Raw genomic sequence first — 27160 nt, forward strand, 5'->3', positions numbered from 1 at the left:
TTCCTTGGATTGTTTCCATGGCTACAGAGAGAGAGAGAGACAGAGACAGAGAGACAGACAGAGACAGAGACAGAGACAGAGGAAGACAGATGCTGAAACGAGTATTTCCCTCAAAATTACTCTCCATAGTTGTAATGTGCTAAGCAATAATACTAGCTAACAATTCTATAGTGCTTTGAGGTTTGCAAAGCATTTTACATAGATTATCTTATTTGATCTTCACAACAAATCAATTTTATAAAAGAGGAAAGGGAGGCAAAAAGGTTAAATGACTTGTCCAAGATCACACAGCCAGGAGACAAACGTGAGAGGCAGGATTCAAACTCAGGGCTTCCTGACTCCACACCTAGAGCTCTATCCCCTGTACCCCTAAGCTGCCAGAAATGAGCCCTCAACAAGCACATAATAATAGCTGCTACATTTATGCAGTGATTTGGGGATAACAAAGCACTATTCCTCAATGGGAAGCAGGAAATCCAATTATCTTCCCCATTTTTCAAGAGGAAAAGAAAGATCAGAGGTCGTGACTTGCCTATGGTCATAAAACTAATAAACAGAGACTGGACTTGAATCCAGATCTCTTGAATTTAAGTCCTGCTTGTACTAGGAAGTGTGGAGGACAGAGAAAAAGCTCTGAACCTGCCACTAAAATTGAACTAAGGGGCACAGGACTCAAGGGAATGAATAGCTAGCTAACAATAAAGGCACACGTCTGGTGTACAATAAGCCACCCACAGCGAATGCTGGCCTGCAGGCAGTCATCATCACTGGGCTCAGGCAAGCAGAGCAGGCACTCAATACTGCAGGGGTGGGGAACCTGTGGCCTTGAGGCCACATGTGGCCCTCTAGGCCCTTTAGGGCCACACTTGAGGACCTAGAAGGCCACATGTGGTTTCCCACCCTAGCAATATATGCTTATAAAACTGAATTCACTAAAGAAGCAGGTTTATAGCTAGGCCCTCGGTAAAAAAGGCCTGGGGAGCTGAATAACATTCCAAGGGAGGAAAAGAAGGTGAGTAACTATGAAGAGGAGAAAAGATTTTCACTAAGTTAAAAACAAAACAGAAGGGCATAGTTGAAGGAAGTAAGTGAACAAGGATATGGTCTAGTTGTTTAGAGAGGATTTGAGTAGAAAAGAAAGCAGGGCAGCTGTGTGCAAAGCATAAGGGGAAGAGTCACAAGCTACATTGGAAAGAGTTGTTGGAATTGGAGTCAGGTGGCTCAGGGACTTCCCAGCTGTGTGGCCTCGGGCAAGTTCCCAAGCCTATCTGGTGCCCAGTTTGCTTATTTATAAACTGAAGTTAGATTAGTTGCCCACTAAGGCTTCTTCCAGCTCTAAATGCGATTGCCTAGTGTGACCAAAAGGAATCAGAGATGGGGGGAGGGGGCAAGGGGGAAACAAATGGATGGGGAAAGGTTATGGGTTTGATGATGTCATGATAGGCACTGTGGCAGAGAAGGCCACAAGTCAGGCCCAGAAGTCAAGAATACACCAGATATGTTGCCATGGGCAAGGCATTTCAAATCTCAGTGAAAAGAGAACTCGTTCCGGTGTATTGCGCTGTGGGACAACATTTACAGAAGCTTTGTTGCCTTAAGAAAACAATAACTCAATTATGCAAATAAAGGGGGCAGCTGGGTGGCATAGTGGATAGAGTACCGGCCCTGAAGTCAGGGGACCTGAGTTCAAATACGACCCCAGACCAAACACCTGACACTTACTAGCTGCGTGACCCTGGGCAAGTCACTTAACCCCAATTGCCTAAAAAAAAAGAAAGAAAAAAAAGAAAACAATAACTCAAATTTCTTTAAGGTTTACAAAGTGCTTTCCACACAAAAACATTCTTTAAGGTTGTCCTAAGTATTGTTAGTCCTTCTACAGATGAGGAAACTGAGAGTCCTTCTACAGATGAGGAAACTGAGGTTCATAGAGGTCAGATGCAGTTAGCAAAGATTGGAGCTTAAATATAAACCTACATATTCTGTCTCCGAGAGTACCAACAACTCTTACTACAAATGCCACACATCACTTTCTCTAGCATTTGCTCATGGACAGCTGACCAGCCACTCAATCTTTCTTTTTGTCTCTTTTCTTTCAATTTTTCCCAATTGTCTTTCTACTTTTCCCTCCCACTCTTTTTTCAGTTATGCACGTGCCTTTCTCTGGTATTACCAGCGCCTCTCAAATTACCCGGCAAGCACAGAACCATCTCCACAGGAAGCAAGCATACACAGATCACCTTTCCCCACGGCTCAGAGAAGAATTAAAGGTAAGTCAACAAATGGAGAGCACTGCCAAGCACAATCAATTAGAGAAAAGGTTACTTAGGATCAAGCACCCTGACAACTCCTCCTTTTACAGAACCTAGTACAATAAAGGGCTGGAGCAGAATCTATTATGCTTCAACTGAAGTAGGAAAAAAAAAAAGCAGGGACTGCAATCATGATCTCAGACAAAGCAGAAGCGAAAATAGACCTAATTAAAAGAGATAAGCAGAGAAACTACATTTGCTAAAAGGTACCATAGACAATGAATATCAATACTAAACATATATGCAAGAAATGACATAGCATCTAAATTCTTTTTTTTCCATTAATAGTATTTTATTTTTTTCCAATTACATGTAAAGATAGTTTTCAACATTCATTTTTATAAGATTTTGAGTTCTAAATTTTTCTCCCTCCCTAAGACAGCAAGCAATCTGACATAGGTTATACATGTACAATCATGTTAAACGTATTTCTGTATTAGTCATGTTGTGAAAGAAGAATCAGAACAAAAGGGAAAACCCTGAGAAAGAAAAAAACAGAAACCAAAAAAAAAGTGAAAATAGTCTGCTTCGATCTGCAATCAGACTCCATAGTTCTTTCTCTGAATGTGGATAGCATTTTCCATCATGAGTCTTTTAGAATTGTCTTAGATCATTGTATTGCTGAGAAGAGCTAAGTCTATCAGAGTTGATCATCACACAATGTTGCTGTCACTATATACAATGTGTACAGGAGAACCTGGTTCTACTCACTTCACTCAGCATGTCTTTCCAGGTTTTTCTGAAACCCGCATGCACATCATTTTTTATAGCACAAGAGTATTCCATTACATTCATATACCATAAGTTGCTCATCCATTCCCCAATTGATGGGCATCCCCTTAATTTCCAATTTTTTGCCACCACAAAAAGAGCTGCCATAAATATTTTTTGTACATGTAGGTCCTTTTCCCTTTTTTATGACCTCTTTGGGATACAGACCTAGTAGTGGTATTGTTGAATCAAAAAAGGGTATGCACAGTTTTTTAGCCCTTTGGGCATAGTTCCAAAGTTGCTCTCCAGAATGGTATTCCAATTTTCCTATATCTTCTCCAACATTTATCATTTTCCCTTTCTATTAGCCAATCTGATAGGTATGAGATGGTATCTCAGAGTTATTTTGATTTGCATGTCTCTAATCAATAGTGATTTAGAGCATTTTTTTCATATGACTATAGATAGCTTCAATTTCTTCACTGAAAACTGCTTGTTCATATCCTCTGACCATTTATCAATTGGGTAATTCTTATAAATTTGACTCAGTTCTCTATATATTTAAGAAATGAGGCTTTTATCAGAAATACTGGCTGTTAAAAATTGTTTCCCAGCTTTCTGCTTTCCTTCTTATCTTGGTTGCAAGTATCCAAACTCTTAAGGAAAAAGTTAAATGAGTTACAAAAGGAAACAGACAGTAAAACTATCCTAGTGGGGGACCTCAACTTTCCCCTCTCAAAACCAGATAAATTCAACCATAAAATAAACACAAAAGAAGTTAAGGAGATGAAAAGAATTTTAGAAAAGTTAGATACGATAATCCTCTGGAGGAAACTGAATAGGAATAGAAAAGTATCTCAGCTTTACATGGTACCTTCACAAAAACTGACCACATATAGGGCATAAAAACTTCACAACCAAATGCAGAAAAACAGAAATATTAAATGCATCCTATTCAGACCATAATGCAGTAAAAATTATATTCAACAAAGGGTGGTGGAAAGAAAGATTAAAAATTAACTGGAAATTAAATAATCTAATCCTAAAGAATTAGTGGGTAAAAGAACAAATCATAGAAATAATAAATAATTTTATTAAAGACGATGACAACAATGAGAAAACACACCAAAATTTATGAGATGCAGCCAAAGCAATACTTAGGGGAAAATGTAGATCTCTGAATGCTTACATCAATAAAATGGAGAAAGAACAGATTAATGAATTGGGTGTGCAACTACAAAAAAACTAGAAAAAGAACAAATTTAAAATCCCCAATTAAGCACTAAATTGGAAATCCTAAAAATTAGAGGAGAGATTAATAAAACTAAAAATAAGAAAACCATTGAACTAATAAATAAAAGTAGAAACTGGTTTTATGAGAAAACCAACAAATTAGATAAACCACTGGTTAATTTGATTTAAAAAAAAAAGAAGAAAACCAAATTACCAGCATCAAAAATGAAAATAGTGAATTCATCACCAATGAAGAGAAAATTAAACAAATTATTAGGAGCAACTTTTATCAATTATATGCTAATAAATCTGATAAGTAAAATGGATGAATATTTAAAATATATAAATTGCTCAGATTAATAGAAGAGGAAATAGAATAATTAAATAACCCTATCTGAGAAAAAGAAATTGAACAAGCCATAAATGAGTTCCCTAAGAAAAAATGTCCAGGCCCAGATGGATTCACAAGTGAATTCTACCAAACATCCAAACATTTAAAGAACAATTAATTCCATTACTATATAAACTATTTTGAAAAAGAGACAAATATTTCTACATATTAACAAAGTCCATCAGAGACAGAGAAATTCCACTTAAAATAACTGCAGACAATACAAAATACTTAAGAATCTCCCTGCTAAGACAAACCCAGAAACTATATGAACACAATTATAAAACACTTTTCACACAAATAAAGTCAGATCTAAACAACTAGAGAAATATTAATTGCTCATCGGTAGGCCACATCAACATAAAATGACAATTCTACCTAAATTAATTTACTTATTCAGTACAATACCAATCATATTACCAAAAAATTATTTTATAGAACTAGAAAAAAATAACAAAATTCATCTGGAAGAACAAAAGGTCAAAAATTTCAAGGGAATAAATGGAAAAAAAATGTGAAGGAAAGTGGCCTAGCAGTACTAGATCTCAAAAACTTTATTAAAAAGAGGTAATTATCAAAACAATCTAGTACTTGCTAAGAAATAGAATGGTAGATCAGTGGAATAGATTAGGTATACAATATGTAGTTGTAAATGACCACAGTAGGGGCAGCTAGGTGGCGCAGTGGATAGAGCACCAGCCGTGAAGTCAGGAGGACCTGAGTTCAAATCCAGCCTCAGGCCAAACACTTGACACACACTAGCTGTGTGACCCTGGGCAAGTCACTTAACCCCAATTGCCTTAAGAAACCAAACAAAACAAAAGTAAATGACCACAGTAATTTAGTATTTGACAAACCCCAAAATCCAAGATTTGGAGGCAAGAAAGCATTGTTTTACAAAGATTTCTAGGAAAACTGGAAAGCAGTTTGGCAGAAATTAGGTATAGATATCATCTCACACTGTGTACAGAGATAAGGTAAAATGGGCACATCATTTCGATGTAAAGCATGATATCATGAGTAAATCAGAGAAGCATGGAATAGTTTATTTGTCACATCTATAGATAAGGAAATAATTTATGACCAAACAAGAAATAGAGAACATTATGGGGTGTAAAATGGATAATTTTGATTACATTAAATAAAAAAGGTTTTGTACAAATAAAACCAATGAAGCCAAGATTAGAAGGGAAGCAGGAAATTGAGAGGGAGAGGAAATTTTACAGCAAGTTTCTATGATAAAGGCCTCATTTCTCAAATATATAGAGAACTGAATCAAATTCAGAAGAATACAAGTCATTTTCCAATTGATAAATGGTCAAAGAATATGACCAGGCAATTTTCAGATGAAAAAATCAAAGCTATCTATAATTACATGAAAAAATGCTCTAAATCACTATTGATTAGAGAAATGCGAATTAAAACAACTCTAAGGTACCTCACACCTATCAGACTGGCTAATATGACAGAAAAGGAAAACAACAAAAGTTGGAGGGGATGTGGGAAAATTGGCACACTAATGCACTGTTGGCGGAGTTGTGAATTGATTCAACTATTCTGGGGAGCAATTTAGAACTAAACCCAAAAGGCTATAAAACCATGCATATTCGTTGGCCCAGAAATACCACCACTAGGTCTGTACCCCAAAGATATCAAAGAAAAAGGAAAAGGACCTATATGTACAAAAATATTTATAGCAGCTCTTTTTGTAGTGGCAAAGAATTGGAAATTCTTTAATGTCCATCCATTGGGGAATGGCTGAACAAATTATAGTATATGACTGGGATGGAATACTATTATACTATAAGAAATGACAAGCAGGTTGCTCTCAGAAAAACCTGGGAAGACTTACATGAACTTATGTATAGTGATGTGAACAAAGCCAGAAGAACACTGTATACAGTGACAGCAACCCAGTATGATGATCAACTGTGAATGACTTCAGCTGTTTCAGTTGTGTCAGCCTCTTCGTGACCCCACTTGGGGTTTTTTAGGCAGAGATACTAGAGTGGTTTGCCATTTTCTTCTCCAACTCATTTTATAGATGAAGAACTAAAGCAAATGGCGTTAAGTGACTTGCCCATGGTCACACAGCTACTAAGTGTCTAAGGCTCATGAAGAAGAGTCTTTCTGATTCTAGGCCCAGCACTCAATCCACTGTGCTACCTAGCTACCCTATTCATCTTCTTTTGCAACATGGCTAACATGGAAATGTTTTGCATGCTTGCCTTCTCAAGGAGTAGGAAGGAGAAGGAGGGAGGAAGATAATTTGGAAATCAAAATTTTAAAATACAAATGTTAAAAAATTTTGTTTACATGTAATTGAGAAAAAAACAAAATTAAATGTAAATGTAAAAAAAGGATCCAGTTCAAGTGTCTTGCTGAAAGTAAAAACCAGAACACCAAAATGCAAAATTCACAAATCTAAAAATTCCAGGAAAGTATTCATGTGATGATTCTTGCTAATACAAAAGAGTCCAATTAATGCACTTGAAAATCCTATTTGGTTCAAAAAAACATTTTTAAATTGCAGGTCTTTGTCTATCCCTGTGTCCCCAAATGTGTTTGTTTGATTAATATTTAATCAATAATTAATAATTAATGTTGGGTTGGTAAGACGGTTCATTGGATAGAGCATTGGTCTTGAAGGCAGGAAAACCTGAGTTCAAATGGAGTCTTCAGAACTTACTAGGGGTATAACCCTGGGTAAATCACTGAACTTCTCTTTGTCACAGTTTGCTCGTCTATAATTGGGATAATAATAGTACCTACCTGCTAGGGTTGCTATGAGAGTCAAATGAGATAATAATCTTTTTTTTTAAATAACTTTTTTTTCCTTTTTAGGCAATTGGGGTTAAGTGAACTGCCCAGGGTCACACAGCTAGTAAGTGTCAAGCCTTTGGTCTGAGGTCAGAGTTGAACTCAGGTCCTCCTGACTTCAGGGCCAGTGCTCTATCCACTGCGCCACCTAGCTGCCCCTCAGATGAGATAATAACCTTAACACACTTAGAACACTGCCTGGTACCAAGTAGGTTCTATATACATGTTAGCTATTAATATTCTTATGAATCAAGTACCATGCCAACTATTCCTTTTACAGAACTTAATACAAGTGTCCTGCTAAAACTACAACCAAATACACCAAAAATACAAAACTGATAACTTTCAAAGTTCCTGGATAACCCTTCGTCTAAGGAAAGGATTTTTCATGTAAGGTTGATTCCTATAAGAAAGAGTCCAATTAATGCATTTTAAAGTGGTATTTGATTTAATCACAACCAATCCCAAATAATAGGCCTATGTCTATCCCTTAATACTGCTATGGCCCCAAATGTGTTTGTTTAATTAATAGTTAATCAATAATTAATCAATACTATTGGGGCAGCAAGGTAAAGTGGATCAAGCACTTGGCCTGAGGTCAGGAAGACCTGAGTTCAAATTTGGCCTCAGACATTTACTAGCTGTGTATCACTGGACAAGTCATGGAATTTCTGTTTGCCTTAGGTTCATCATCTGTAAAATGGAGACAATAATAGCACCAAAGTCCCAGGATTAATTTGAGGATTAAATGAGACGATAGTGATCAAGCCCTTAGCACTTTCCCTCTCCGTAGCAGGGACTACATAAATGTTAGCTGTCATTTTGTGATTACGATTATTAGCACTTAGTACCATGACAAGCGCTCCTTTTACAGAACATGGGGCAAGTGACCTGCTGAAAGAAAAAACCAAGACACCAAAATGCAAAATTCACAAATTTAAAAATCCCAAGAAAGGATTATTCATGTGATGGTTCTGATGGGGTGCTTGGGAACTTGTGCTTGTACTTGGACCCCAATTTCTCCCTAGTCTCGGAAACACTGTCTCTGACAATCACTCCCCAGCCCAAGGACACTGTGCCTAGCAATTACTCACGCGTGGGCCTCAGCAAGACCCTTATCTCTTTCCCTGGTGCAGCTACACAAAGCTGGGTGAGAGAGTGCTGGGCCCTCAGATCACGTCTCTGGAAGCCTCCCAATTCCTTAGTAAGCTCCTATCTTGTGAGAAAACTTTCCTTTGTTGCAGAGCATTCTCTAATCAGGACAGAGAGACAGGGAGTGTCTTGTCTGGCCCAAGGAGTTTTGTCCCTGGCTAGCCCAGATTCCTCCTGCCAGATTCCCAAGACACATGCCTCTGTCATCTCCCTCCCTGTCTGGTATACTGCCTACACTTTCCCATCCATGGCTCCCCCAAAACACCTGGACCTTTAGATTACCTAATCGGCATCCCTGGCATTCCTTTCCTCAGTCTCTCAAAGGTTCCTTAAGAATCCTTGCCCGCTGAAAAGTGTAACAATAAACTTTTTGCCAACTCGACTTGAAGAATGCTTGAGTCTATGAATTCATTCCTGTATTCTGATCTTTGAGGGGTCTCAACCTCTCAGACTGAAACAGTTCTTTCTCAAAAGAAAGAGTCCAACTAATGAATTTTAAAATGCTGTCTGGGGCAGCTAGGTGGTCCAGTGGATAGAGCACCAGCCCTGGAGTCAGGAGGACCCGAGTTCAAATCTGGCCACAGACACATAACACTCACTAGCTGTGTGACTCTGGGCAGGTCACTTAACCCCAATTGCCTCACCAAAAAAAAAAAATGCTATCTGGTTCAATAAAAACCAATCCCAGATAACAGGCATATCTTCATCCCTTATACTTCTATGCCCCCAAATGTGTTTCTATGATAAATATTTTGATCAATAATTAATCATAATGTTGGAGCACGGAGGTGGTATAGTGGAAAGAGGGTTAGGCTTGGAGTCAGAAAGATCTGAATTCAAATCTGGCCTTAGATATTTCCTGGGTGTGTGAACCTGGGTAAATCACAGAACCTTTATTTCCCTTAGTTTCCTCATGTGTAAAATAGGGATAATATTAGCCCCTAGGTCCCAGGGTTGTTCTGAGGATCAAATGAGCTAATAATTGTAAAGCTCTTAGCACAGTGCATGGCATGTAGCAGATATTATATAAATGTTGACTATTATTACTACTGCCACTGCTGCTCTGCTCCTAGTGCTTCTCTGCTGCTGCTGCTGCTTTTTAGGATAAAGTATCACGTCAACTATTCCTTTATAGTACAAGTGTTGTGGAGAAAGTAAAACAGAATGCAACAAAATACAAAATTCACTAATATAAAAATTCCAGGATGACTCTTCCTCTCAGGAAAGGATTTTTCATATGATAGGTTTTCCCTATAAGAAAGATTCTAATTAAAGCGTCCAAAATTCTGTTTGGTTCAGTAACAATCAAACCCAAATAATAGGCATATGCTTATCCCTTATTCTGCTGTGTCCCCCTTAATGTTTGTTTGATTAATATTTGATCAATAATTATTTAATTAATTTAAAGTATTTATATACAAATTAGATAGGAATATAAATGTACATGAAATAAAAATATTTCACTAATATTTAATTGGTAATATTGAGGCAGCAAGGTGGTGGAATGGATAGAAGGCTTGGCCTGGAGTCAAGACCCAAGCTGAAATCTGGCCTCAGCTACTGACTAGCTCTGTGATCCTAAGTAAGTCACTGAACCTCTGTTTGCCTCCGTTTCCTTATCTGGGAGATAAGGATAATAATAGCACCTATTGCTCAAGGTTGTTCTAAGGATCACAAGAGATAATCATTGTTAAGCCCTTAGAACAGTACACAGTAGGTGCTACAGAAATATGAGCTAGTATTATCATTATTATTTAGGATCAAGTACCATGACAACTATTTTATTATATATTTTTTATTCAATGGCTTAATAAAAATCAATCCTTTAACAGAACCTAGTATGTGTCCTGCTGAAAGTAAAACCCAGTAAACCAAAATCCAAAATTCCTAAATCCTCTTAGAAAGGGATTCTTCATGTGACAATTCTTTCTATTAAAGAGTTCATAACCCAACCATTTTGGAGAGCAATTTGGAACTATGCCCAAAAGGCTATAAAATTGTGCATACCCTTTGATCCAGCAATATCATTACTAGGTCCACATCCCAAAGAGATCACAAAAAAAGGAAAAATATTTATAGCAGCTCTTTTTGTGGTGGCCAAGAATTGGAAATTGAGGGGATGCCCATCCACTGGGGAATGGCTGAACAAGTTGTGGTATATGAATGTAATAGAATACTATTGTTCCATAAGAAATGGTGAGTAGGCAGATTTCAGAAAAACCTGGAAAGATTTACATGAAGTGATACTGAGTAAAGTGAGCAGAACCAGGAGAACATTGTATACAGCAACAGCAACATTGTAAGATGACCAACTTTGATAGACTTAGCTCTTCTCAGCAATGCAAGGATCTAAAACAACTCCAAAAGACTCATGATGGAAAATGCTGTCCACATCCAGAGAAAGAACTGTGGAGTCTGAATGCAAATTGAAGCATACTATTTTCTCTTTGACTTTTTCTTTCTCGTGGTTTTCCCCTTTTGTTCTGATTCTTCTTTCATAACATGACTAATATAGAAATATGTGTAATATATATACATGTATAGCCTATATTACATTACATTCCGTCTTGGAGAGGGGGGAGGATTTAGAACTCAAAATTTTATAAAAGTGAATGTTGAAAACTAAAAATAAATAAACAAATGATTTTTTTAAAAGAGAAAAAAAGTTCAATGAATGAATTTCAATGCTATTTGGTTCAACAACAAAGAATGTCAAATAACAGGCCCTTATTCTGCTGTGTCCCCAAATGTTTTTAATTAATATTGAAGCAATAACTAATCAATAGTAATGAGCCAGCAAGGTGGTGCAGTGGATAAAGTGCTTGGCCTGGAGTCAGGAAAACCTGAGTTCCAACATGACCAAATGCTGACCAGCTGTGTGACCCTGAGCAAGTCACTAAACATCTTTTTGCCTGAGTTTCCTGAATTGTAAAATGGAAATTAAAAAAAGCATCTGCCTTCCAAGGCTGGGTAAGATCCAATGAGATAATAATCCCAAAGTGGTTGCCACAGTGCCTGGCAGATGGTAGGCACTAGGTACACATTAGCTGTAATTATGATTATTTTTTCATTATTATTATTACTCAGGATCAAGTACCATGACAACCACTTTGTTTACAGAACCTAGACCGGGCTGCTGGGGAAAGTCAAAACCAGAACATGAAAATGCAAAATTCACAAAATGAAAAATGCCAAGATGACTCTTCCTCCCAAGAAAAGATTCTTCAGATAAGGATTCTTTTTTATGCAAAAGAGTTCAATTAATGCATTTTAAATTGCTACTTAGCTCAATCAAAAACAGTCTCAAATCACAGGAATATGTCAATCTGTTATCTTGCTGTGTCCTTAAATATATCTTTTTAATAATGTGATTTAATATATAATCAATAAGGAATCAATACTATTGAGGCAGCTAGGTGATACAGTGCATGGAGCACTTGGCCAGGAGTCAGGAAGACCTGAGTTCAAATGCAGTCTTAGAAACTTACTAGCACTATGTCCCTGGGCAAATCACTAACCTTTGTTTGGCTCAGTTTTCTCATCTGTAAAATGGGGGTAAGAAAAGCATCTACCTCCCAGGATTCTTCTAAGGATCAAAGGAGATACTGTTTGTAAAGGCCTTAGCATAATACTATGAAAACAGTAGGCACTAGATACATTTCAGCCATTCTTATTCTTGTTCCTGTGATGATGATGACGGATCAAGCAGCATGACAACTACTCCTTTTACAGAACCTGCACGAGCATGCTGCTGCAAGTAAAAACCAGTAAATTGAAATGCAGAATTCATATATCTCAAAACTGCAGGATGACTCTTCCTCTCAGGAAAGCATTTGTAATATAAGGGCTCTTTCTTATTTAACAAAAAGGATTCTAATTAATGCAATTAAAATGTTATTTTGTTCAGTAACAACTGAACTGAAATAATAGGAATATATCCATCCCTTCTTCTGCTCTGCTTCCAAATGTGTTTTTTAATTAAGATGTAATAGATAATATTGGGGCAACAACGTGGTGCAGCGAATAGAGAGCTTGGCCTGGAGTTAGGAAGACTTGAAGTTAATCTCTCCTCAGCTATTGACTAGTTGGGGGGGGGGGATGGCGCCGGGAGGGGGGTGGGTGCAGCCTCGAGGCCACATGTGACCTTCTAGGTCCTTGGGGTCGGCCTTTTGACTGAGTCCAAGTTTTACAGAACAAATCCTTTTATTAAGTGGATTTGTTGTGCGAAGTTTGGATTTGATCAATGGGCAGCACTCGAGGACCTAGAGGGCCACATGTGGCCTTGAGGCTACAGGTTCCCCACCCCTGGACTAGCCTGTGATTCTGAGTAAGGATGGAGCAAGTCCTATTTGCCTCGGTTTGATCATCTGTAAAATTGAGGAATAACATCTACCTATTGTGAGGACTGAACGAGATAATCGTTGTAAAGCTCTTAGCACAGTGCCTGGCACAAAGCAGAACCTTGACAAGTCTTCTGATAAAAGTAAACATCAGAACACCAAAATGCACAAGTCACAAATTTTAAAATCCCTGCTTGATGAAGAATTCTTCTCATGAGGGTCCCCTCTTTTTAAAATGGTCCATTTAATGCATTTTAAAATATTATTTGGTTCAATAGTAACCAGTTACATGTTTCATACAGTGCTATATTCCCAAATATGGTTGATTAATGATTAACACTTAATCAATCATTAAGAATATTGGAGTAGCCAGGTGGCATAGTGGATAGAGTGCTGGGGCTGCAGTCAGGAAGACCTGAGTTCAAATCTAGCCTTAGATAGTTACTAGCTTTGTGACCCTGGGCAAGTCACTGAAACTCTGTATTCCTCCCTTTCCAGATATGTAAAATGGGGATAATAATAGCACCTACTTCCCAGGGTTCTTCTCAGGATCAAATGAGATAATAATCGTGAAGCCCTTAGCACAGTGCTGGTACAGAGTAGGCACTATATAAAAGCTAGCTCTTGTTGTTATCGTTACTACTACTGCTTAGGAATAAGTACCACAATCACTTCTTTTACAAATGTGCCGCTGAAGGTAAAAACCAGTGAACCAATACACAAAATTTACAAATCTCAAAATTCTAGGAAAGGATTTGTAATGTAATGGGTTCTTTATCATGCCAAACAGTCCAACTAATATACTTGAAAATACTATTTGGTACAATAGCAACCAGGCCCAAATAACTAGGATATGTCTATCCCTCAAAATGCTGTATGTATGTAATGCAGAACATTATTTTGCCATTTAGGTAGTAGGGCCCTTTAAACCATGGAAAGCAAAAGTTGGTGCTTAATCTTGCCCCAGACCTCTTTCCTCCTAAATCTAAACAACAGTGAAATGTACTCTTGCATAGCTCAGGATAGCCCGTACCTCCAACGCAAATGGATAAGAAAGCTTGCAACATAATTGCTTTAGATAATTATGTTTACACCAGAGACCAGGACACCTGGTCTGGTTTGTGTGATCTCTGATCCGTAATAATGGGGTGCTTGGGTGCTTGTGCTTGTACTTGTGCCCCAATTTCTCCCTAGTCTCAGAAACACTGTCTCTGACAACCATTCCCCAGCCCAAGGACACTGTGCCTAGCAGTTATTCATGCATGGGCCTCAGCATGACCCTTATCTCTGTCCCTGGTACAGCTACACAGAGCTGGGCTGCTCAGGCCCCAGCCCTCAGATCATGTCTCTGGAAGCCTCCCAATTCCTTAGTTGTGAGAAAGCTTTCCCTTGTTGCAGAGCATTCTCTCATCAAGACAGAGGGAGAGGGGTGTCCTTGACCAGCCCAAGAACTCTTCCTCTTGCCAGACTCCAAAGATCCATCCCCCTCCCTGTCCTGTATACTCCCTGTACTTTCCCATCCATAGCCCCCAAAGACACCTGCATCTTTGGATTACCTCATCAGTGTTCCTCGCATTTCTTTCCCATGCTCTTTTCTATATAAACCCCAGCTCAACCCCTGATGGGGGCTGCTTGATTTGGATGTGCATACCCCTTGCAGCCACGCGCTAATAAAGTCCACATCTTAAATCATGTCTGGGTCTCACTCACTGATTTCTTGGTACAACATGTACAAATGTGTTTCATTAATAAGATTGATTAATATTTCATTAATAATTAATCAATAATATTGGGGTGGAGAGATGATGCAGTAGATAGAGCGCTAAACCAAGAGTCAAGAAGACTTGAGGTTTTTTTGTGTTTTTTTTTTTAAGGCAATTGGGGTTAAGTGACTTGCCCAGGGTCACACGGCTAGTAAGTGTCAAGTGTTTGGTCTGAGGCCGGATTTGAACTCAGGTCCTCCGGAGTTCAGGGCCAGTGCTCTATCCACTGCACCACCTAGCTGCCCCAAGACCTGAGTTCTAATCTGGTCACAGACACAGACTAGCTGTGTGACTCTCAGCAAGTCACTGAAGTGCTCTATCTCAGTTTCCTTACCTGTAAAGTGGGGATGCTAATAGCACCTGCCTCCCAGTATTGTTATACATATTGAATGAAATAATAATTGTAAAGCCATTTAGCACATTGGCTGCCACACATGATAAGACAAAACAAAATGTTAGCCATTGTTGCTATTGTTATTACTTAGAATCAAGTACCATGACAACTACTTCTTTTACAGAACCTATTACGAGTATCCTGCTGAAAGTAAAACCCAGTACATCAAAATTTAAATTTCAGAAATTTAAAAATTCATGGGTGACCCTTCCTCTCAAGAAAGGATTCATCATATAAGGTTCTTTCTCATAAGAAAGAGTCCAACTGATGCCTTTTAAAATGTTCTTTGTTTTGATAACAACCAACTCTAAGTAACAGGTATATAGGTCTATCGTTTATACTGCTCTGTCCTCAAATGTGTCTGATTAATATGAGTAATCAAGACTTAATGAAGCATATTAGTAAATAATGTTGGGGAAGGAAAGTGATGGAGTGGACCAGGAGTCAGGAGGACCAGAGTTGAAATCTAGCCTCAGACACTATTTGTCTGACCCTGGGCAAGTCACTGAGCCTCTCTTTGCCTCAGTTTCCTCATTTGTAAAATGGGGACAACAACAGCACCCACTCCCAGGATTGTTGTGAGGTTTAAATGACATCATAATTGTAAAGCCCTTACCACAGGACCTTGGAATATGTTAGCAAATATATAAATATCATTATTATTATTATTATTACTACTTAGGATTAAGTACTATGATGATATCTCCTTTTAGAGAACCTAGTACAAATGTCCCAGTGAAAGTAAAAACCAGTATATCAAAATCAAAAATTCACAAATCTCAAAATTCCAGGATGACTTTTTCTCTCAGGAAAGGATTCATTTAAGGGTACTTTCTTATTAAAAATATTTCAATTAATTTACTTAAAATGCTAACTGGTTCAATAATAACCAAACCCAAATAACAGGAATGTGTCTATACCTTATTCTGCTGTTTCCCTAAATGTGTTTAATTAATACATAATCAATAATCAATCATATTGGGGCGGCAAGTTAGTGTGGTAGATAGATCTCTTGCCCTGGAATCAGGACTTGAATTCAACCAAAGATATTGACTAGCTCTGCAACTCTGAGATAGTCACCAAACCTGTTTGCCTCAGTTTTGTTATCCCTAAAATGGGAGTAGTAATAGTGCCTAACTCCCAGAGTTATTGTGAGGATTAAATGAGATGATAATTGTAAAGCTCTTACCACAGTGCCTGGCACAAAGTAGGCACTATATAAATATTGGCAACCATTAACCAATATCATTATTATTATTTGGGATCAAATACTATGACAACTACTCCTTTTACAAGTGTCCTGTTGAAAATCCAAATCAAAACACCAATATGCAAAATTCACAAATCTAAAAATTCCTGTATGACCCTTCCTCTGAGAAAAGGATTCATCATGCCAGGGTTCTTGCTCATGAGAGACTCCAGTTGATGCCTTTTAAAATGCTCTTTGTTTCAACAATCAATTCTAAATAACAGACACGTCTATCCCTTATTCTGTAGTGTCCCCAATTGTGTTTTTTATTAATATTTAATCAATAACTAATCAGTAATGTTGGGGAAGGAAGGTGATGCAGTGGTTAGAGCGCTTAGGTTAGGAGTTAGGAAAACCTAAGTTTAAATCTGGTCTCAGACATTGACTAGCTGTCTGACCCCCGGCAAGTCAATGAGCCTCTCTTTGCCTCAGTTTCCTCATCTGTAAAATGAAGATATTAATAGCGCCTAACTTCCAGGGTTGGTGTGAAGATCCAATGAGATAATAATTGTAAAGCACCCGCCACATAGGAAGTGCTACATAAATGTTAACTGTTGTTGTTGATTTTTATTGCTCAATAATATTGCCACCTGCTTGAATTAGCTCAATATCCTAATAGGGCTTTAGTTTGAACTGAATTAAGACTTCTGTAGGGCAACTAGGTGGTACAGGTACACCAAGCCTGGAGTCAGAAAGACTCATCTTCCTCAGTTCAAATCTGGCCCCAGACACTTAGGAAATGGCAAAACTCTCCAGTGTCTTTGCCAAGAAAACCCCAAATGAGGCACAGAGCGTCAGACACAACTGAAAAATGATCGAACAAAACTTTCTAGGGCACGATGTCAATGATGTGTCTGCCTGTGGCCTAAGGGATGGATTGTAAAGGGGTAAGAAAGTTTGTCTGAAGCCCTGTTTACGTGTTATCTCACTGGATCCTCACAAGGAAGGTGCTCTCCTTTCAGAGCAGAGGAAACTGAAGCAGAGTGACTCGCCCAGAGCCCCACAGCTATCTGAGTTGGAATCTGAACCCAATGGCTCCCTAGCTCCTACTATGTGAAGTTCTGGACTTGACTGTAAAATCAATGTACTTTGCCGTATATTCTCCAGCTTGTGTCCGGACTCTGTTCTCTGGTTTCCCTCCAGTCATCCAAAGCACTGTCTGTGGTGTGACTCACTAAATGCACTTACCCGTCACGTTGCCTATATTATAGTTATTTCTGTCTGTGGTCAGAGGTGTCATAGTCACTGCTGGGGGGGCCACGACATTGATAATGGTAATGGGTGGTTTTCTAGATGCCTTTTTATTCGAGTTTGACACTACTGTTTATGCCCCTGCTCGACTCTGAGGGCAGGGATAAGGTCTTACAACTTCTGATCCCCCTAAGTGCCTAGCATCATGCTCAGAACACATTACTCATTAAGGCAAACGTACAGAAAAACCGTCTGGAAAAAAAAAAGGCTCGAGTTGTTCTAAATGGAAGAACTGTGTACAGCCGGTGGGGGGGCATGTGGGGTACGTGGAAGAGGTCACGTAGTGGTTGCGCAGGCCGTGGGCGTGCTTGCGTGGGGGCGCGGGGGAGAGGTCACGTAGTGGCTGCGCGGGCCGCGTGGGCGTGCTTGCGCGGGGACGCGAGGGCGAGGTCACATAGCGGTTGCGTGGGCCGCGTGGGCGTGCTTGCGTGGGGATGCGAGGGCGACGTCACGTAATGGTCGCGCAGGCGTGCTTGCGTGGGGGCGCGAGGGCGAGGTCACGTAGTGCTTGCGTGGGATGCGAGGTCACGTAGTGGTCGCGCAGGCGTGCTTGTGTGGGGGCGCGAGGGCGAGGTCACGTAGTGCTTGCGTGGGGATGCGAGGGCGAGGTCACGTAGTGGTCGCGCAGGCGTGCTTGCGTGGGGGCGCGAGGGCGAGGTCACGTAGTGCTTGCGTGGGGATGCGAGGGCGAGGTCACGTAGTGGTCGCGCCGGCGTGTTTGTGTGGGGGCGCGAGGGCGAGGTCACGTAGTGCTTGCGTGGGGATGCGAGGGCGAGGTCACGTAGTGGTCGCGCAGGCGTGCTTGCGTGGGGGCGCGAGGGCGAGGTCACGTAGTGGTCGCGCAGGCGTGCTTGTGTGGGGGCGCGAGGGCGAGGTCACGTAGTGCTTGCGTGGGGATGCGAGGGCGAGGTCACAGTGCTGCGTGGGGATGCGAGGGCGAGGTCACGTAGTGGTCGCGCAGGCGTGCTTGTGTGGGGCGCGAGGGCGAGGTCACATAGTGGTCGCGCAGGCGTGCTTGTGTGGGGGCGCGAGGGCGAGGTCACGTTGTGCTTGCGTGGGGATGCGAAGGCGAGGTCACGTAGTGGTCGCGCAGGCGTGCTTGCGTGGGGGCGCGAGGGCGAGGTCACGTAGTGCTTGCGTGGGGCGCGAGGGCGAGGTCACGTAGTGCTTGCGTGGGGATGCGAGGTCACGTAGTGGTCGCGCAGGCGTGCTTGTGTGGGGGCGCGAGGGCGAGGTCACGTAGTGGTCGCGCAGGCGTGCTTGCGTGGGGGCGCGAGGGCGAGGTCACGTAGTGCTTGCGTGGGGATGCGAGGGCGAGGTCACGTAGTGGTGGCACGAGGGCGAGGTCACGTAGTGGTCGCGCACGCGTGCTTGCGTGGGGCGCGAGGGCGAGGTCACGTAGTGCTTGCGCGGGCCACGTGGGCGTGCTTCCGTGGGATGCGATGCGAGGGCGAGGTCACGTAGTGCTTGCGTGAGGATGCGAGGGCGAGGTCACGTAGTGGTCGCGCACGCGTGCTTGCGTGGGGGCGCGAGGGCGAGGTCACGTAGTGCTTGCGCGGGCCACGTGGGCGTGCTTCCGTGGGGATGCGAGGGCGAGGTCACGTAGTGCTTGCGTGAGGATGCGAGGGCGAGGTCACGTAGTGGTTGCGCGGGCCGCGTGGGCGTGCTTGCGTGGGGATGCGAGGGCGACGTCACGTAGTGGTCGCGCAGACGTATTTGCGTGGGGCGGGCAGCGCGTAGGGCTCTCAAAAGCCCTTCGAAAAGGCCTTGCCTTCCCCCTCCGTCAGGTCCGGGCCTCCCCCCTCCCCCGCCGTGACACGCCTCCGAGGGAGAAGGCCCCGTCCCGCGGGCCCGGGTCCTACAGTCCCCGCACTTCCTCCCTCGCACTCACCCGAGCCCTGACGGGATGACAGTACGGGGGCACGGAGGGCCAATAGCCTAGGCCGCAATAAGAGCGTATGAAGCCGGCCTCGCTCCCTCCTGGGGGGAGGGGGGCGCATTTCCGAGGTGTCTCTAGGAAGCTTTGGCGGGCTTTCCTATCTCAGTGGTCACGAGAAGGGGCCTTAGAGGTTATCTAAGCCAAACTGCCCATTTTTAAAGTGAGGAATCTGAGGCTCAGAGACGTTAAGTGACTTGACCAAGGTCATACAGTTAAGCCAGTGTCAGAGCAGCAATTCAAATTCAAGTTCTCTTGAAGACCTCCAGGGCTCAGCTGCTTTCATCTTTTATAAAGTCGCCTTTTTTTTTAAGTAAAAAAAAATAACAAGCATAGATAATTCAAATATACACAGTGGCCAGTGTCTTTCTGCACCTTGTGTCCCTCACCTTCAGTCAGGATATTGGTTAGCATGCTTTATAATCAGGCCTCTGGAAATATGACTGGTCATTGCATCAGAGTTCTGAAGTCTTTCAAAGTTGTTTTTCTTTCTGTTATTGCTGTCCTTATATAAGTTGTTCTCCTGGTTCTGCTCGCTTCACTGTGTCAATTCCTATTACCTAGGATTCTCTACAATTGTCTTTAAAATTTTTTTATGACATGATAATATCCCGTGATATTCGTATTTTACAATTTGTTCAGCCATTTTCCAAGTGAAAGGCAATCTAAGGCACTGCCTTCGATTTTAATATTTTTCTTCTCTTCTGTTTTTAATTCTTTTAATCCTCCTTTAGGCTTCAGGAAATTTATTTTCCTTCTAACTGTTTCCTTCCGAGGAGAGAAGGATCCTCTTGCACCATTCCCTTATCCCTATCTCCACATTTCCCCATATGTATTTCTACACCAAACTCTATGTGTGTTGAACCCTTTGTCCATTTCAGATAAGCCTGGGCTCATCTGATGCCTACTCCCTGTACCATTGCTTCCACACTTGTATAATCCTCTCACCCACCTCCCTTATGAGAAATAGCGAATTCCACCTCCTTTCTGCACTAGTCTTTTCCTCCTTTACCCTGCCTTCTCTTTCCTTTCTTCAAACCCTCAGAACAATCCCAAAACAAAATCCACTCCAGGACCTATGTTTTTCTTTTTTAACTCCCCTGGTACCTTTTGAGGACATTAAGGTTCTGAAAGAACCTGTGTTCCTTTTCCCCCCGTAAAATCTTAGCATTACATCATCACACAACTCTTTCTAATTGTTCTAGTAAATTTATCTTTCCAGTTTCTCTGGACTCTTGTGTTTGTATTCTTTCTAGATACTTGCGATTTTTTTTCTTTTATGTGTGAACTCTAGATGTTGGCCGACATTCCTGGGACATTTTTGAGGGGATGGGAGTGGGTGTTCCCTTCAGGAGATGATTAGTAGATTCTATCTTTACTATGTTTACTTTATCCAATGGTTCTAGTAGTTATGGGCAGTTTTTATTTATGATTTCTTGAAATATAGGGTCAAGGCTTTTTTTTAATATCATGGGGGGAAGATGATGAATTCTGTATTACACTTAATAAGTAAACAAAGACCTCTTTCTTATATACATCCCAAATCCCAATCATCCTTAACATGTGGGCCTGTATTATTCTTAATGGATCTTTTCTAAATCATGGATGTTAAGATACCAAACAAATCCTATGTGTTTTTGTAAGTCTTGTGTAAACCACGAAAACCTTGCACAGCGCCTGGCACAGTGATTTGACTTATCTCCTTCATCAATAAAACTACTGTTTCCCCACCCCTCTTACCAGAGTGCATTGCTTCCCTGCCCTCACCCAAATCTTGGACACTTACTTGCACCAGAAGGTATACCAACCATACAAGAGATCCCACACCTGGAGGAAGCTGGCACAATCAATAAAATTGGGGCAACATAAGATAGGCAACTTGCCTACCCATAGTGGAGGAGACTTGGCTCAGAAGACAGCGGAGGTACTTCCCAGAGTACCATTAGGCTCACGTCTTGTACAAAATCAAAAGCTGCCAGAGAAGGAGAATGGTATCAACAGTCTGTGCCAAATCTATCTAACATAAAAGGGAAGTGTCACCCAAGGCTCTGGCCTGGGCCTCTTTTTTTTTCTCCTTCTACAATATCTTGCCCTCATGAGTTCAATTATCATCTTTATGCAGATGATTCATATATGTGTGTACATATATACATATAGCTCCAGCCCTAACCTTCTCTTCTGAAATCCAGTCCCACATCACCTTTTAGACATCTCAAACTGGAAGTCCCATAGGCGTCCTGAACATGTCCAAAACAGAACTCCAGATTGGAGGTCTACCTTTGTGAAGGGTAGGACAATTGTGACTAGCTGATCACTCCCCTCCCCTCTTCACGGCTATCTTCAAGAGGGGTATTAGGCTAGAATTATATCGATTATACAACAAATGTCTACAATCTAGAGACATGATTCTCTTTTAGTCACTCCAGGGGGGAAATACTCCTACCTTAGACTGGGAGGGTAACATGTAGCTAATTTGGCCAGACTAGCTCACCTCCAACCCAAGTTTGAGCAATATATTTGTAACAGAGCATCCTGGTCTGTGTTTGCTTTCACAATATGAGTGATATGGAAATATGTTTTGCATGACTGCACATGTGTAACCTATATGAAATTGCTTGTCTTCTCAATGAGGGGAAAAGGGAGGAAGAAATAATAATTTGGAACTCAAAAAAAATGCTTAACATTTTTACATGTAATTGGAAAAATATTTTTTAAAGAATTCTGATTAAACTTAACCATGTGTTGTGGATTTTCAGGGAGCTGGCTATGAAATATTTACCAGCACACCCCTGCTAGTGGCTGGTTTGGGGTAGGGGTGGGGGGTTGGTTTGCTTTGGTTTTTTTCTGGGCTCTTTTTAGAATCTTCAATACGCGTCCAATCTGTCCTTGGCTCTTGATGCAGATACTGCCATTGGCTGTTCTAGAGATGTGTCGAGGATGCCAATGGGAAAATGGAAAGGCCAACATCTTCAGAGTCTCTAAAATTCTGGAGGTCTTCCTCTGGCCAAGAAGGTGGAGAGAAGGGGAGAAGAAGTAGAGGCTGAAGCCAAGGGCAAGGCACTCTTCTCTCTCCCAACTATTCATTCTTAAGCGTTTGGCTGGAACTCTCCTGGCTAGACACTCACTGGATATTCTTGAATTCTGAACTAGCTACTGATTTTATCCAGGCTCAGAAGGTGCAAGGAGTTCCAGTCCCTCAGGCAATTTGAACAGACTTCCCAGGGAGGTCTTCAGGCCTTGTTCACACTTAATTGATTGTGTTTCTCATCTGAAATCCAATGGGGTAGGTGGGGTGGGGGTGATCTTTACTCCACTCTGTGGGAGCATTTTAGAAATTCCCTTTTCAATTCAACTAAAAATGTTAAAAAAAAAAACCCTCTAGAAAAGCATATAGAAGGCTGATGGCAAAAAGGTCTTTTTTTTTTTTTTGTAAATGGATTAAGAGTGGTAACCAAGCTTAGAACAATGAGAACTTTTGGTCTGTTTAAGATCATTGCCTTCTCCACCTTGTGAAGTGATTGAGCCACAAACTTCTAAAGTCAGTCTTCCCTTCCTTCAGTCCTCATTAACTTCACCCTTCTCCTCTAGAAAGCATTTGTATATTGAGGAAGAAGGTTCTTTTTCTAATTCCTTTTGTTGTTCAGTCATTTTCAGTTGTGTCAGACTCTTCACGACCAACCCTATTTGGGGTTTTCTTGACAAAGATACTGGAATGATTTGCCATTTCCTTCTTCAGCTTATTTGACAGGTGAGGAAACTGAGGCAAACTGGGTGAAGTGACTTGCCCAGGCTCACAACTAGTAAATATCTAAGGTCAAATTTGAACTCAAGTCTTCCTGATTTGAGACTCTTTGCTCTACCCACTGTTCCACCTAGCTGCCCAACTTTGCTTATTTCTATAGAACACTAGAAGGAGAGTGGTCTAGGAAGGAATTCATAGTGACTATTGTTCTGAATGTTAATCCCAAACTATATTTTAATGTAATATGACATCTTCCTTGTTTGAAATTCCTACAAATGTTACTTCAAATTACCCTGGGGTAGAGGACATGGGGTGGAGGAGGGAGGATTATGCCAATTTGGACATTATAGACTGGAAATGGTTTTCTTTTCTTTTTTTTTTTTTTTAACAATAACGTTAAATTGAATGACATTGTTTCTGCCAGACTTGTGCCTAAAAATCAGAGTACACTGTTAATATTTTTCTTCCACAAGCTGATACAGAAGACAAACAAAATGAATACAAGGTAATTTATTCAGGGGATGGGGGGAATACTGGACAAATCAGAACAAGTTCAAGGTCTCATGTAGGAGGTGTCCTTTAAAGCTGAACTTTGAAGGAATCTAGAGATTCTAGGTGGGATAGTGGATAGAGTTCCTGGCCTACAGCTAGAAAGACTCCTTTTCCTGAGTTCAAATCTGGCCTCAGACATTTAATAGCTGTGTGGCCCTGGGCAAATCACTTCACCCTGTTTGCCTCAGTTTCCTTATCTATCAAATGAACTAAAGAAGAAAATGGCAAACCAGTGTCTCTGCCAAGAAAACCCCAAATTGGGGCAATGGCATGGTGGATAGAGCCTGGCCCTGGAGTTAGGAGGACCTGAGTTCAAATCCGGCCTTAGACACAATACTTACTAGCTATGTGACTCTGGGCAAGTCACTTCACTCCAACTGCCTTGCCAAAAAGAGAAAAAGAAAACCCCAACTAGGGTCCTGAAGAGTTAGACACGACTGAAACAACTCAGCAGCAACAACAAAGGAATTCTAAAAGACAGGGAGATGAAAGACAAAAAGCTGAATTTGGGAATAGTAAGGAGGCCATTTGGACTGAAAAACAGGCTGCAGTTGGACTGTGAAGGGACAGCTAACAAGTTGTATTTTATCCTAAAAGCAACAGGGATCCCCAAAAAGTCCTGGAACAAGGTACCTGCCTACTCAGAGTTGCACTTTAGGAAATATTTGGCAGTGGCTGTGGGGAGGATGGATGGGAGAGGGGCCACAGGTCCAAGTAGCAGGCTGTTGTAATAGGCCAGGCCAGAGGCCAGGAGGGTCTGAAGTGGTGGACAGTGAGCGTAAAGACCAGCAGAACAGTTGAACATTAGGGACTATTGCTTAGGAGGGTCGAAGGCTGGTTAAGAACTCTGGGGAGTCATCTCAGCAAACTAGTCACTTGAACTTGTGGGTACAGATGACTATGGGGGCAAAGAGATGGAGAAACCTGCTAAGGCAGACCGAAAAGGGTGATAATAAAGAGAAGCCAGCTAGTCACAACCCCAGGGGAAGGGGTGTGGAATACTTCCGGGGTAACGGGGCAACCAAGCCAAGGAAAGTGGCCAATCAGGGGCTTCTGCCTCTCTCTCTTCTCCCCCCACCCCCAGACTTTGGCATAGCCAAAGCGAGGCTGACGCGTCGACGAGGCTGCAGTCAATCCCTCCGCCCGTGCCTGAGTCCATACTGGCCCTCACCATGGTGAGCCCAGTCCGCGTGGGCACCCTGCTTCTGGCCCTGCTTACCGTGCTGCTCCGACTCCATGCCGAAGCCTTCTACATCCAAATCGATGCCCATGGGGAGGAGTGCTTTTTCGAGCAAGGCATGACGGGAGCCACGATGGTCCTCAGCTTCGACGTGACGCGGGGCGGCTTCCTGGACATCGACGTGTACATCGCTGGCCCTGACAACGAGGCCATCTTCCAGCGGGTCCGTGAGACAAGTGGCCGCTATTCTTTCTCAGCCTACCAGGACGGCTTCTACAAGTTTTGCTTCAGCAACCGCATGTCCACCGTGACGCCCAAGATAGTTATGTTCACGATCGACGTGAGCCTGGCCCCCAGTGCTGGCCTCTCCCAGGCCGAGGAGGACGAGCCCCACTCCAAGCTGGAGGCGATGATCAAGCAGCTGGCAGACGCCATTACGGCAGTCAAGCACGAGCAGGAGCACATGGAGGTACGAGAGAAGATCCATAGGACCATCAATGAGGATACCAACCGCAGGGTGGTCCTGTGGTCCTTCTTCGAGGCTGCTGTCCTGCTGGCCATGACCTTTGGCCAGATCTACTACCTGAAAAGCTTCCTCGAAGGCCGGACAATGAGGTAAGAAAAGGCCTTTCCCAGTGGGTGGGTTCCCCTTCCCTCCCCAGAGTCAAGTTCACCCATTACCTAGACTTCACAGCAATATCTTTCCTTTGGGCTTTTTGGAAGAAGATACCTCTTGCTGATTTTTTTTTTTTTTTTTTTTTTTTTTTTTTTTTTTTTTTTTGCTTTTAGGCAATTGGGGTTAAGTGACTTGCCCAGGGTTACACAGCTAGTAAGTGTCAAGTGTTTGGTCTGAGGCCAGAGTTGAACTCAGGTCCTCCTGACTTCAGGGCTGACGATCTATCCACTGTGCCCACCTAGCTGCCCCTCCCTTGCTGATTCGTCTGTAGCCTAAATGCCTTGGGGGATGGGGGTAGAGAATAAAATTGCCTGTTTACTAAGATAATTTGAATGATACCCTTTCTCTTTGGCCTGAACTATAGAATACGTGTAGGCAGTATGGTTTAACAGTGGAAGAGACCACACAAGAGGACCCTGAAATGAGGTGGGTGATATCGACTGACTTCTGGAGATCCATCATGGCAAGTCAGATGGCATCCTTACCCTCCCCCACCCCCTTTCTTGACTCGACTTTCCTTTGTTTTGAAGTTGATTCATTTTGCCCAGGAAAGAGGAATTTGGGGAATCCTTTATTTGGGGGGGGGGTAGAGGTGGGAGTGGGAGGTTGGCTTCTGCAGTACCTATTGGAAAAAAACATTTAGTTTTATTAATTTTGCTTATTCTTACAATTGACTTCTGTTTATTCTAATTAAGCTCTATCATTTATTTTCATTAAATTAATGTGTCATTAGGAAAACATTGTTATTATTAAGGTATAATATGATAAATCATTAAATCCTCTAAATAGATAACAATGGACACCCTATTCAGACTGGATACTTATTTTTCCTTTAGCTTTACTTTTATTTTAAAAGCTCCCCAAAATATACTCCACAAGATCCAAGCTTGAGATGTTTCTGACATTGAACCCTAAACCTCAGATGCCTACATTTGAACTACAGAATTATCTTTGTAATGTAGAATAAGTAGTTAACCAGGGTTGCTGCCTCACACTTGTAACTGTACCAACTTGGGATGATATTTCAACAAATGGTAGTCTTCTAATGCTGGCCTGGCTGTAGTTCCACCATATAGGCATTTTGCTAGCATGTATCAGCATAAGTGAGAAAAACCTGGATGCTTATGGCCAGAGAGTTAAAGGTTTGGGGATTTTGTTGGAATGTTAAATAGCTAACATTTTAATTGAGTCAACAGCGTTGTAACTGTATTTATAACTTCTGTTTTTCCCTCCTCTTTCATTTTAGGCATATGTGAATTTTATCTTCTTTAGAAAATTACTTCTTGGTTTCTGAAGATGAATTTCAAATCAAAACATCTGTTTGCAGTGTGGAACTGATTCAAGGATCCTATTGCAACTAATATGTTTTATTTGTGCTTTCATATTCCAAGTCAAAAATTAATGAGCTTCACACAAAATACTTGCAGCATTTCATTAAAAAATGTTTGTTTTACCTTG

General features: G+C 41.6%; 1 protein-coding gene across 1 annotated transcript; it reads left to right on the plus strand.

Annotated features, from left to right (window-relative positions):
• Positions 1–2057: 2057 nt before the first annotated feature.
• Positions 2058–27160, plus strand: LOC110199995 (transmembrane emp24 domain-containing protein 2-like). Its single transcript, XM_020975067.2, has 4 exons — positions 2058–2270; positions 24931–25641; positions 26067–26128; positions 26949–27160. The coding sequence occupies exons 2-3, from the start codon at positions 25019–25021 to the stop codon at positions 26089–26091; spliced, it is 648 nt and encodes a 215-aa protein (XP_020830726.1). The 5' UTR covers positions 2058–2270; positions 24931–25018; the 3' UTR covers positions 26092–26128; positions 26949–27160.

Source organism: Phascolarctos cinereus, unplaced genomic scaffold (genome assembly GCF_003287225.1).
Source record: "Phascolarctos cinereus isolate Bilbo 61053 unplaced genomic scaffold, phaCin_HiC Scaffold_8;HRSCAF=390, whole genome shotgun sequence".
NCBI lineage: Eukaryota > Metazoa > Chordata > Mammalia > Diprotodontia > Phascolarctidae > Phascolarctos > Phascolarctos cinereus.